At 43.1% G+C, this 12,320-nt stretch overlaps 1 protein-coding gene across 5 annotated transcripts in view; it reads left to right on the top strand.

The window, feature by feature from the left end:
* The window catches only part of ILRUN (inflammation and lipid regulator with UBA-like and NBR1-like domains), a 103,978-nt gene that overhangs the window by 77,883 nt on the left and 13,775 nt on the right, over positions 1-12,320 (top strand). For 3 of the 5 annotated variants that reach the window (XM_047797688.1, XM_047797686.1, XM_047797687.1), the window contains one exon: positions 5,592-5,920. In XM_047797688.1, the coding sequence (XP_047653644.1) occupies positions 5,592-5,920 (329 nt within the window). The remainder of the gene's footprint in view (positions 1-5,591; positions 5,921-12,320) is intronic. The other 2 variants (XM_047797690.1, XM_047797691.1) reach the window with 1 other exon arrangement.

Raw genomic sequence — 12,320 nt, 5'->3', positions numbered from 1 at the left:
AGATGGCTCCAGCTCTAGAGGGAGCTCTTTCAAGTGGCTCCTGTATCCCTGTTACACACCCTTATCTTCTGGTGTTTAAGTACTTACTTTCTGGTACTCCAAGACAATCATTGCTTTCCATATATTCTTCCATGCCCCAGCCCTGGAATCAGCTATTTCTCCAAGAAGCCCTTGTTCTTTTTATTGGAGAATGACATTTAGAAACCATTGGGTTGGAGTTCCCGTCATGGCTCAGTGGTTAACAAATCTGACTTTTTTTCTTGCTTTTTGGTAATACCCTTCTTGGAAAATGAAAAACCTTGCAGCCACCATTCATTTATTTGTTCAACCCAGTATAAGTGTACCTGCATTGTAAATACATTATAACCAATATCCCCATAAGAAACGAATTTACCACTTCAAATATTGTCCTGATTTTTAACAATTCTGTTTTAGTGGACAAGCCATAGGTGTTTGTTTATGTTTATTATGGTGTGATTTGACTTGTGATGCTAGATGCTTGCAAATATTTTTAACATTCTTACCAAAATCTTACATGTCTTTGTATGTCAGCGTGATTCATTAAGATTATAGACTTGAGAGCTGATTCTTGGGGCAGAGCCTCCTTGCCTCCCTGTTTGCATTTCTCACAAAAGTCCTATGTTGATAAATGTATTTCTTGCCTATTAAAAAAAAAAATTATAGACTTGGGCTCCAAGTAAAATACTTTCTTTTTACTTTACACTTTGATAGTCTAAACTTAAAAAATGAAAGGTTATGTTCTCTCTTTAGTAATTTATTACACATTTTTGCAAAAGGAAGTTTGTGGGGTTTTTTATTTGTTTGTTTTTTTGTTTTTTGTCTTTTTAGGGCCACGCCTGTGGCACATGGAGGTTCCCAGGCTAGGGTGGAATCCGAACTGTACCCCTGTCCTACACCACAACCACAGCCACAGCCATGCCAGATCAGAGCCGTGTCTGCAAGCTATACCACGGCTCATAGCAATACCGGATCCTTAACCCACTGAGTGAGGCCAGAAATTGAACTTGCACTCTCATGGATACTAGACAGATTCATTTCCACTGAGTCACGACAGAAACTCTGGATGTTTATACTTATTAAAGATTTTCTCATATGTAAAAGGGACAAGTTGAATGAAATAATATTTACAGTAGATTGTAGCTCCAAAGTTCTGGCTTAGGTGCTTTTTAAAAATCACCTTAAGCAAGACATCCTAAAATCATTTTCTCCATTTGCTTACTAATCTCTGACTATTTAGGCTTGACACTTGTTTTTACGTTCTTGCCTACTTTTCTGAGACATCTTTTTGGGCCATTCTTATTATCAGTGCCAAAGATCTAAGTCTGTAGGTAAAGATATTATGGCCTGGGAGATGGGACTGGCTTAACTGTAGCTGTAGCTCCCTGGGCACTTGGCTTCCCAGGCTCCTGTTGGGAAGAAATAAGTGTGGGTTTGAAGAGCTATGTTAAGAGCTGGAAGTTCTTGGTCATCATCATGGTCAGCTTCTAACTTGAAGTTGATCTTGGGCCCATCACTTCTACCTCCAGTCCTCAGATCCTTCATCTAGAAAGTGAAGCAGTTCTATTAGATGACTCCTAAGACTCCTTTCAGCTGTGATTTTATTATCAGAGGTACTAGACTATCTAGTGGGCAGTTTTTTGGTTTGGGGGTGTTTTGGCCATGTCCATGGCATGGGAAAATTCCTGGGCCAGGGATCAATCTTGCACCATAGCAGCAATCTGAACCACTGCAGTCGCAATGCCTGATCCTTAACCCACTGTGCTACAAGGGAGCTCCATAGCTGGTAGTTTTAATCTCAGTTATCAAGGTGTTCTGATGAGAATTGGAAATGGTCAACCTTTTTTGTTTGTTTTTTTTTTAAAGGGGGAGGCAGAATTCCCATTGTAGCTCAGCAGGTTAAGAACCCAACCAATATCCATGAGGATGCAGATTTGATCCCTGGCCTTGCTCAGTGGATTAAAGGATCCAGCGTTGCCATGAGCTGTGGTATCAGTCACAGAGATGGCCCTCATCTGGCGTTGCTGTGGCTGTGGCATAGGCTAGCAACTGCAGCTCCAGTTCATACCCTAGCCTGGGAACTTCCATATGCCTTAGGTGTGGCCCTAAAAAGCAAGCCAAAAAAAACCCAAAAAAATAAGAAACCAGGAGTTCCTGTCATGGCGAAGTGGTTAACAAGTCCGACTAGGAACCATGAGGTTGCGGGTTTGATCCCTGGCCATGCTCAGTGGATTAAGTATCCAGCGTTGTTGTGACCTGTGGTGTAGGTTGCAGACATGGCTCGGATCCCACATTGCTGTGGCTCTGGCATAGGCCAGTGGCTACAGCTCCAATTCGACCCCTAGCCTGGGAATCTCCATATGCCGCGGCAGCGACCCTAGAAAAGGCAAAAAGACAAAAAAAAAGAAGAAGAAGAAACCAGGGACTTCCTGCTCTGGTACAGTAGGTTAAGGATCTGGCGTTGCTGCTTCTGCAGCACAGATTCAGTCCCTGGCCTGGAAACTTCCATATGTCATGGGTGCAGCCATAAAAACAACAACAACAAAAAAGAACCCCACACATGCTATGTGTAGGATGTACACACTCTGAAATGTGAGGTCTATAGTTGTCTAGAGGGCTCAGATCATACCATGTTGTGCTGTTCATAATAACCCATCATGGTAATAACTTTGGAGGATCAGAACTGGAGTGTTTATTTTTGGTGTTTATAAATCAGTGGCTTAAGTGACATTCCTTTTACAGCTGCTATGTAGAATTTGTAAACAGTACAGAAAAATAGCCAAGGTGGAGAGAGTGCGGTGGCTTAAGTATGATAAGGCCCAGGGAGGAAGTGTCATTAGTTTCACACACTGATAAGTGTATCTGGAGTGAATGCCCATCCCTCTGATTCCTGCTAGTGCTTCTAGTGGCTTTAGCCTCCTCTTCACAAGACTTGTAAAGAGTTGCTCCTTATACACGTGAACAGTAGATGTCACTGCATCTCCACGTACTAGGGTTTTGTCTCATAGCTTTTTGGGTACAACCAAATTCTTAATACATCTAACCACTAATCTTAAATCGAGTATTTATGGTTACCTGACACTTAAGGTCCCCTTCCTTAGATGCAGAACCCAAACTGAAAATTGAGAACAAACACAGCCCAAGAGGGTTTTACTCAGTTTTTCCTTCACTATCTTTTTAAGTGTATTTGTTCTAGGCTTATATATTGTCTATACATTAGTCCTCCACTTATCTGCAGGGGGTATATTCCAGGACCCCTGCTGCGGAGGCCTCAAACCACAGACAGAACCGAACCCTATATATACCCTGTTTTTTCCTGTGCATACCTACCTATGATAAGCCTAATTTATAAGTTAGGCACAGTAAGAGATTAGTGACAGTAACTAATAATACAGTTGAGCAGTTATAACAATATACTGTAATAAAAGTTATGTGGATATGGTCTCTCTCTCAAAATATCTTATTGTCCAAATTTAACGCTGTTTCCTTCTTAGCTAAGCTTTTACCACTCACTGTAGCTCTAGTGTTTACAGTTCGAAGTGTGACAGCAAAACTAGAACAAGTTTCTTTTTTCTTCTTCACAATTTTATGGATAGAAGATTTGTTACTGGAGGAGTTCTCATCGTGGCTCAGTGGTTAATGAACCTGACTTGTATCCTTGAGGATGTGGGTTCGATCCCTGGCCTTGCTCAGGGGGTTAAGGCCCCAGCATTGCCATGAGCTGTGGTGTGGGTTGAAGACTCGGTTTGGATCCCACGTTGCTGTGGCTGTGACATAGGCCGGCAGCCATAGCTCCGAGTCGACTCCTAGCCTGGGAACCTCCATATGCTGTGGGTGTGGCCCTAAAAAGCAAAAAAAGAAGATGATTTGTTACTGGAGTTCCCACTGTGGTGTAAGGGGATCGTTGATGTCTCTGAAAGCACCAGAATTCAGGTTCAATCCCCAGCCCTGCACAGTGAGTTAAAGGATCTGGTATTGCCGCAGCTTTGGCGTAGGTGGCTCTGATCTGATCCCTGGCTCAGAAACTCCATATGCCTCAGGGTGGCCAAAAAGACAAAACCGAAAGAAGATTTGTTACTGTAGGTCTTAGCAACCTTACCATATGATTTTTTTCTTTAGTTGAGAACTTTCACCTTTTCACTGAAGCACTTTGTGGCTTCTCTTTGGCATATCTGAAATGCCAACATCACTACTCTTATGCTTTGGGGCCATTATTAAGTGAGATAAGGGTGACTTAAATATAAGCTCTGCCATACCAGATTGTCAGTCTGATAACCCAGAAGCAACTGATGGGCAGGTAGCATATACAGAGAGGATATGGTGGACAGAGGGATAAGTCATACCCCATTCAGGGCTAAGCAGGACAGCAAAATGTCGTGACACTGCTAAGAACAGTGCACAGTGTAAAACTTCTGAATTGTTTACTTTTGGCACTTGCCATGTGCTAGTTTGGGCCACTGTTGACAGGGACAACTTAAGCCATGCAGAGTGAATTGCAGACGGTGGGGACCACTGCGCAGCTAACCAGGGAGATTCTATCTTTTCCTGTTTTTTTAGGAACCTGGACAATTTTTTGTATTTATTTTCAGCACAGTTCACACTTAAAAGCTTCTTCGCCTTTCTGCAACTTGCTTTTTGAAACCTTCCAACAGTAGATGCCACTGTTCTCTGAGTTGACTTGATGAACATCAAAAGAAACTGCTGCTTTCTCTCTTTATTTCTTTGTGAACTCTTTGCTTTGGCAGTTGAGGAAATAAAAGAACTGAATTATGACCAGAAGTGCTTTGGTGCCCTTGTATTTGGTGCACTTTTAAGGCAGATCTCTTAATGGTTTCGGTGTACATGGTGGAGTTTCTTTGTCTGACAGAAAGACAAAGTTGGTGTAAGTTGGATTATTTCAGAAAGTCTCAGGAATACTAAATTTTGGTGTCGTTTGAACATATATATGGTGAAAATAGCCAGGGTAATATCTGTTCTAATATATCTAGTGCTGGTTTACATCTGTGTCCTGGTGTAATTATTAATAGCTCCCTCTCTTACTCTCAGTTGTCCTGGTTTTGACAACATATGGTCACTCTAAATTGCCCCAAATGGGGGAGGGAGTGGTTGATAACTTGCAGTTCTCATAATTATAAGCATTTTTTTGACTCAAGAATTATGCCTGCCATGAGTTTTCTGAGTTAAACACATGTGAAATAAAGTAAAAACGACAAAGTGCTTATAATTCTGGGGAAATAGCTTTTGGATTTCTGTATATTGATCATTGTTCTGTGGAGTAGTGATTTCCAGCTATGGTTATGCATCAGAATCTACTGTAACATGCTTAGAAATAGTTTCTTGGGCCTCACCACAGACTTCTACTCAATTTGTACCAGAGTTGGAACTTAACATTACCAAAAATGTGTACCCCTGCAGTACAAATGTACTGAATTACTTTGTCAGTAAGCTTCTGAACTAGCCTATTGAGGAACATGTCTTTCTGTGGTTCAGGTGGTGTTCGGGATTCTCTTTGGTGGCTGATTTGAGCCTTGAGGGTGTGCCTGGCATTGACTTGAGTTGTCTTTTTGTTTCAGATGTCATCTGGGTCATTCTCAGTGTGGAGGTGGGTGGACTTTTAGGAGTAACGCAGCAGCTGTCATCTTTTGAAACGGAGTTCAACACACAGCCACATCGCAAGGTAGAAGGAAACTTCAACCCGTTTGCCTCTCCCCAAAAGAACCGACAATCAGATGAAAACAACTTAAAAGACCCTGGGGGTTCCGGGTTCGACTCGATCAGCAAAAACACATGGGCTCCTGCTCCTGACCAAACCGAGCAAGATGAGAATAGACTCTCACAGAACTCTGTAAATCTGTCCCCCAGCAGTCACGCAAACAACTTATCAGTAGTGACTTACAGTAAGGTAGGTGCCCTCGGAGAAGAGGAGAAGGGGTAGGTGGTGGGCCTTGGGATTTGTGATACCCCTTCATGGCAAACCTAGAAGCCTCGAATGTTCTTTAAGACTGCTTAGCTCTGCCAATGCAACAGCACAAAAACCTACCCCTTCTCCCCTCCCCCCCTCCCTCTCTCCATGTTCTGTGGATATAACTTCATCCACGTTTATAATTTACTACTGTCTCTCTGCTCTGGTTTGGGTGTTGAAAGAACAAAGTTTTTTACCTTTAGCATTTAAAATAAAAAAGGAAAAGAAAGTCAAAATATTACCAGCCATGCCTCACTTAGTAAATGTATACTGTGTAGAGCACAGCCCACCTTTGGAACTTGTTCCTTTGTTTTTTTGGTTTAGGATGGGGTATTTTTCCTGAGGAAAAAGATAAGCTCAATTATTCATCCTAAATGTTGTTGGGCTTCTCTTCATTTACCTTGTTTGCATGTCTTTCCAGTCTCTCATGGCCCATCTACCTTCTACCTCCTGACCCACAACCCAGAGTGGCCCGAGTCATATTTTGACTTTCCATTCATGAGGAATCAGTGGGAAAATTGTTTATTAGGTTAACCATGATTTTAAGTATTCTGATTGTTCAAGACAGTCTTCTAGAAGTTTGATTTCTTGGTTTATTTCTCTCTGCTGGCTGACTAAAGAGCACCTTCCATACTCTGCTAAGGTGATGCTGACTCCAGGTCGTTGGTGTTGGTTGGTTGAATAAAGCCTTGGTGCCGAGCTAACGTCGTAGGTGATTTGTGTGGCAGGGCCTGTGAATGTTCTCTGGTTAACATGGTGGTGTATTAGGCCCAGTGTCCCACCTGTGTAATCATATAGCTGTTAGGTCTCTCCTTGCTTTGTGTTGGCATTCACCATCAAAATTTTAAAAATAGCACTGATGTTTATTTGAGAGACAACTTGCTCTATTATAAGTATGGCATTTTTCTGACCAGTGCTTTATATGTGGTCTAGATCAAGAGGCAAATTAAGAAAAGAAACCTGATGATCTTTATTCTTTTTCTCCACATGGTCTGGTAAGAGGGACCTCATTGACAAGGAGTGTAACAAAGAATTATTTATTGGTTTGATGGTCGTTATAAAGGATAGTATGAGGTCATGTTAGTCATACAGGATATAAGGAGGTAAATTGGCAAGGCAATAAGTTGCTCATATTTGAGGAAAGACTTCACGTCTTAATACTCTCATAAAAGGTTTCCCTTTAAGTTCCCATTGGTCCAGATTTCTCTTCCTTAATTTTTACCCCCCAGGGTATGACTATTGAGGTGGTACAGAGTCTAGGCTAAGCATGCCCTGTTAGAATGAGAACTTTGAGGCAATTGAGTGTGATGGGAAGGTGAGAGAGTTGGAGGAGGCAAAACCAGTTGCTCCACTGCTTTCTCACTGAAGCCCCTTCACTCAGCCGTGACCTCCCTGCCTCCCTTTAGTCTCAGGAGAGGCCTGGTGCTTCCTGGCCAGAGCACTGCGTTCATCTTCCTGAGTTGTGAACCTGTTAGTTGTTTTCATCTTCTTTAGGGCTGTAGGACTGTTGCCTTTTAACTCTGTCACTGCCCTGGCCTGGGGTGGGGGTAGGAGGTTGTCAGAGTGGATCACCTACCACCATCCTACCATGCTGCTGTTTTGGAGGGCTTGGGCGATGGTGACTCTGTTGAGATATTTCTTGAAGTTGACGAACTCATAGTGTTACCTAATTTTTTCACAAGCACTGTAGGACCATTTAGAAGTAGCATTTGCAAGAACCACAGAGAAAAGGTACTCACTGGAGATGATATACAAGACAGTGGGCTGTAGTGCACCGAGAATGTGGCACTTGAACCCACAGAAATTGGAGCCTCCTTTTTATCTTAAGTTAAGCCAAATCTTACTCAGAAAGCAGTTACATGAATACTAGCAAGTCCTCTGAAAGCATTTCTGGCTAAAGTTGAGTCAGCTGCACCTCTTAGGGCTCCTTAGAAATGGCATAGGATATAGGTAGTTATCAGTAAGTGTTTGTTAACACTTCTGTGCACTGTTTAGAGCAGGGTCTACTGCTGAGTAAGGACATGTAAAGAATAAAAGTTTTCCCTACTAGCCAGCAGCTAACAGTACAGTATGGGGCTGAGACATGCATGCAGTTCAGTCAGTATGAAGCATGCATTTGGTGAGTAGAACACAGCACAGTCAGAATGTGTAATTTTGTGTGCATGGCTGCAGGTTAGAGTTAAAGAAGCAGAGATAAAGTAGAGATGGAGTTCTGGTTGTGGCTCATTGGGTTAAGAACCCACCTAGTATCCATGAGGACATGGGTTTGATCCCTGGCCTCACTCAGTGGATTAAGGATCTGGCGTTGCCTCGAGCTGCAGTGTAGGTCACAGATACGGCTCGGATCTGGTGTTGCTGTGGCTGTGGTGTAGGCTGACAGCTGCAGCTCTGATTTGACCCGTAGCCTGGGAACTTTCACATGCTGCAGGTGTGACCATAAAAAGGAGAAAAAAAAATAGAGATGGAGTTGATGGAAAGGGCTTTTCAGAGAATGTACAGATTTGGAAAGACAGGAAGGATGATGGTAGGAGGACAGTTGAAGTGCTAAGGGATGTGTGGTCCAGAGATAATGGTTGATGGTCAATGGGAGATATATTCCATTGGTTACAATGTGTTCATTTGGACACTTAAAAAAAAATTGGGCCTATAGTTAAATGGATATCATAAAGCAGAGATGATACATAGTTCTAAACATTTGTGTTTGGCTTGAGAATAGACATTTATTTTTAAAGATAGAGGAGTTCCTTTCACAGCTCAGCAGTTAACAAACCCAACTAGGATCCATGTGGGTTTGATCCCTGGCCTCACTCAGTGGGTTAAGGATCTGGCATTGCTGTGGCATAGGCTGGAAGCTGTTAGCTACCATTCAGCCCCTAGTCTGGGAACTTCCTTATGCCACAGGTACAGCACTAAAAAAACCAGACATTTGAAGGAGTATATACTAAAATTATTTTTTAGCTATTCCTATGCGTGTGCAAGGTATGCCTCCAAGTACTTTACATGTATCATCTCAAATTTTGATAAGAAAACAAAAGCTGGAGTTCCCGTCGTGACTCAGTGGTGAACGAATCCAACTAGGAACCATGAGGTTGCGGGTTCGATCCCTGACCTTGCTCAGTGGGTTAAGGATCCGGCGTTGCCGTGAGCTGTGGTGTAGGCCGGCAGCTACAGCTCCAATTGGGCCCCTAGCCTGGGAACCTCCATATGCCAAGGGAACGGCCCTAGAAAAGACAAAAAAAAAAAAAAGAAAAAGAAAAAAAAAGAAAACAAAAGCTCCAACAGGCCCAAGTAACTTGCCCCAGTATCACACACCTAGCAAGAGACGGAGCTGTGATTCAAATCTAGGTGCCACATTACTAAAGGTTTTAGTAGATGAACCTGGACTCTCCTTAGATCTTCCTGTTAGGCTGGAGGCTGTGTTGAGCAAAAACATGAACTGAGTTGATAACCAGTATCACCAAGGTGTGAAAGAAGCAGAGTTAAGATTAGTGGCTTTAATGTAAACTGAGGATTGCCTGAGGCATCTTCTTTTTAAAGAGGTCCCCTGTTTGTTGAGTCTTTAAAGTAGTGATTTCTTGGAGTTCTGCCATGGTGCAGCAGGATTAGCGGCGTCTTGGGAGTGCTAAGATGAAGGTTTGATCCCTGGCCTGGCACAGTGGGTTAAGGATCTGGCTTTGCAGCAGCTGTGGCTTAGATCACAACTGCGGCTTAGAACTGATCCCTGGCCCAGGAATTCCATATGCCGCAGGAGCAGCCAAAAAAGAAAAAACAAAAAAAGTAGTGACTTACTTTTTCTAGTTGATGAAAATAAAAACTATTTTTAAACTCTTGGGGTGCATCAACCATGTGGTGTTAATAATAAATAGCCCCCTTTTTATTTATAAGTGACTGGAAAAGATGTGAGACCCTTGGGACTCTAGAGTTGGGGCAGGTGTCTTCACTTCTCCCCAGGTGCCATCTTTATTGGATGGGTAGGAGTTGACAACAGACTTGATTTGCTCTCAAGAAATTCCTTTATATGTGGAATCTGAAAAAAGGATACAGTGAACTTCTTTGCCAAACAGAAACTGACTCACAGACTTTGAAAAACTTAGGTTACCAAAGGAGACCGGTTGTGGTGCAGAGGGATAGACTGGGGGTTTGGGATGGAAATGTTGTAAAATTAGGATGTGATGATGGTTGTACAACTATAAATACAATAAAATTCACTGAGTTAAAAAAATAATAATAAAATGAAGAAATTCTCTGCCTGCCATTAAGGCTGGGAAAGAACACAGTGCTCCTGGAAGCCCATGACCACAGTTTTAGGAGGTAGGCACAGTTTCCTGCTGCCTCCATAATTACAGTTGAACTCGCTAAGGTTGGTAGGATGAAATGAAAAGATTGCTTCATGCACCTGCTTTATGAGGGCTGTGTGGATGTCAACATAATGGAACTAGGAACTGGTCAGTGCCAGGAACTGAACACCCCTGCAGCCCTTCCCCAGCTAGCCTTGAATAACCATATGTTCTCTGGACTGTGCTCTGTGCAGAGAGGGGTTGGGGAGGGGGGAGGAATCTCTAGGTGGGAACACCTGTCCTAGCTCGATCCCACAGCCCAGAGACCCTGGTCCCTCCTGTGTGAGAGCTGTCAGAGGGAGTCAGAAAGGTGAATAGGTGTAAGTTGACCTGCTGCAAAGATTCATAAATCTGACTCTCTGCTTTTGTTCAATATTGGCTGGCCTCATTGTGAGCTGAGTTGTGGCTGACCTGTCCCAGTTGGATAGTCAGATCAAGTATTGGTGAAGGTTAGGTGCTGTTTTGATGAATTCTTTTTAGGTGATTAGCTCAGGAGCCTCTGAGGAGGACAGTCAGAGTAGGCTAGGGGCTGATTCTGTTGACTCGGGGCTATAACTCTGACTCCTCTCTGGAGGCCAGGATAGCTTCTCTTTGGACAGTGTTAGAGTCGCAAAAAAGAATCTATAGAGGTGAGGAAGGAGAAAATAAGACCTATTGAAATTAGATACTTCTTTTTCTTAGTTGCCGGTAATTTTTAAAGTTTCTAAATGTTTTCTAAGAAAGCCTTACAGAGGAATAAGACACCAGCCAAATTGGTCTGATTCAGGACAGCTGGGAATAAGAGTGTGGCTGGACAAAACCAAGGGCTGTTCTTTAGGAGAGCCCAGTTGCTTTGCTTCCCTTTTCTAAAGAGTAATGGTTTACACTGGGGCAGTGGGGAAAAATCCCAAATTCTTTTTATTTTGTTACTTGGACTATGCCTCTCATTTTATGTTTTTTTTTTTTTTTTTAAATGTTTGGAGCTGGTGTTTGTCATCTACTCCTCCTTTAAACTGATTACCGTCTGAGCCACTGTTATTACTTCCGCCAAGTGCTGGTTCAGAAGAAGAAACGTGTTATTATCTTTGGGGGAGGTTCATCGTGCTCTTTCAGCGTCAGCCACTGCCGAGTGCCATCTGCCCTGCCTGCCCACATTTCCACCTGCTCTTCTTCCTCTCCCTCCCTCCACCTCTCTCTCTCTCTCTCATCATCACCCTTTAGTACATTTTGGATCCAGGGCTAGAGAAGCCAGTCTGCTTTTATTACATCAGAAACCATTTCTCTTTTAACCAGCTGCTGTCTGTGCTGACAGGGCATGGAAGAGTTCATTTCTCTTTGGGTGAGGGTTTAGAAACATAGTAGAGGTTACCAGGGGAGTTTGGGGAAAGCCAATCTTTTTACTACATGGGCCTCAGGATGTAATGGCTTGTGGACCTTATTATCTCCTTTGAAGTTGCCGATCAGATTAATATAATGAGAAGGGGTGAGTTCAGTGGAATGGGGCCCAGTTCAGAGGGCGCTGAATTTAAATTTGACCCAAAAGCAGGTGGTTGGTGTCCTTAGCTGGGCTAATGGCAACAGAGGGCAATATAACCCTCCCACTGCCATGAAGCCTGAGTCTTAATTCTCAGGTGCAGACACTTTCTCTGAAAGATTTAAAGATGGCTCGGAGAGAATCTGGAAGGAAAACTGTGTTACTTTATATTTTACCCAGCTTGTGTTCTCCTCTGGCAAAGGCACACTCTTCCCAGGTTGGGGCCCATGAGAGTGCAGTAATCAGAGCTGTAAAGCTGCCATTCATTGAGCACTTAATATGTGCCAGGCAGGCACTGTGCTGAGGACTTTTTAACTTAATTTTTATTGTTAAAATTATCAGTGGGAGTTCCGTTGCGACTTAGGGGTAATGAACCCAGCTAGTATTCATGAGGATGCATGTTGGATCCCTGGCCCTGCTCAGTGGGTTAAGGATCCAGCATTGCCGTGAGCTGTGGTGTAGGTCGAAGATGGCAGCTCGGATCCCACTT

Source organism: Phacochoerus africanus, chromosome 9 (genome assembly GCF_016906955.1).
Source record: "Phacochoerus africanus isolate WHEZ1 chromosome 9, ROS_Pafr_v1, whole genome shotgun sequence".
Lineage (NCBI taxonomy): Eukaryota > Metazoa > Chordata > Mammalia > Artiodactyla > Suidae > Phacochoerus > Phacochoerus africanus.
Note: the sequence above shows the minus strand (reverse complement) of the source record. Positions and strands in the feature narration are given on the sequence as shown.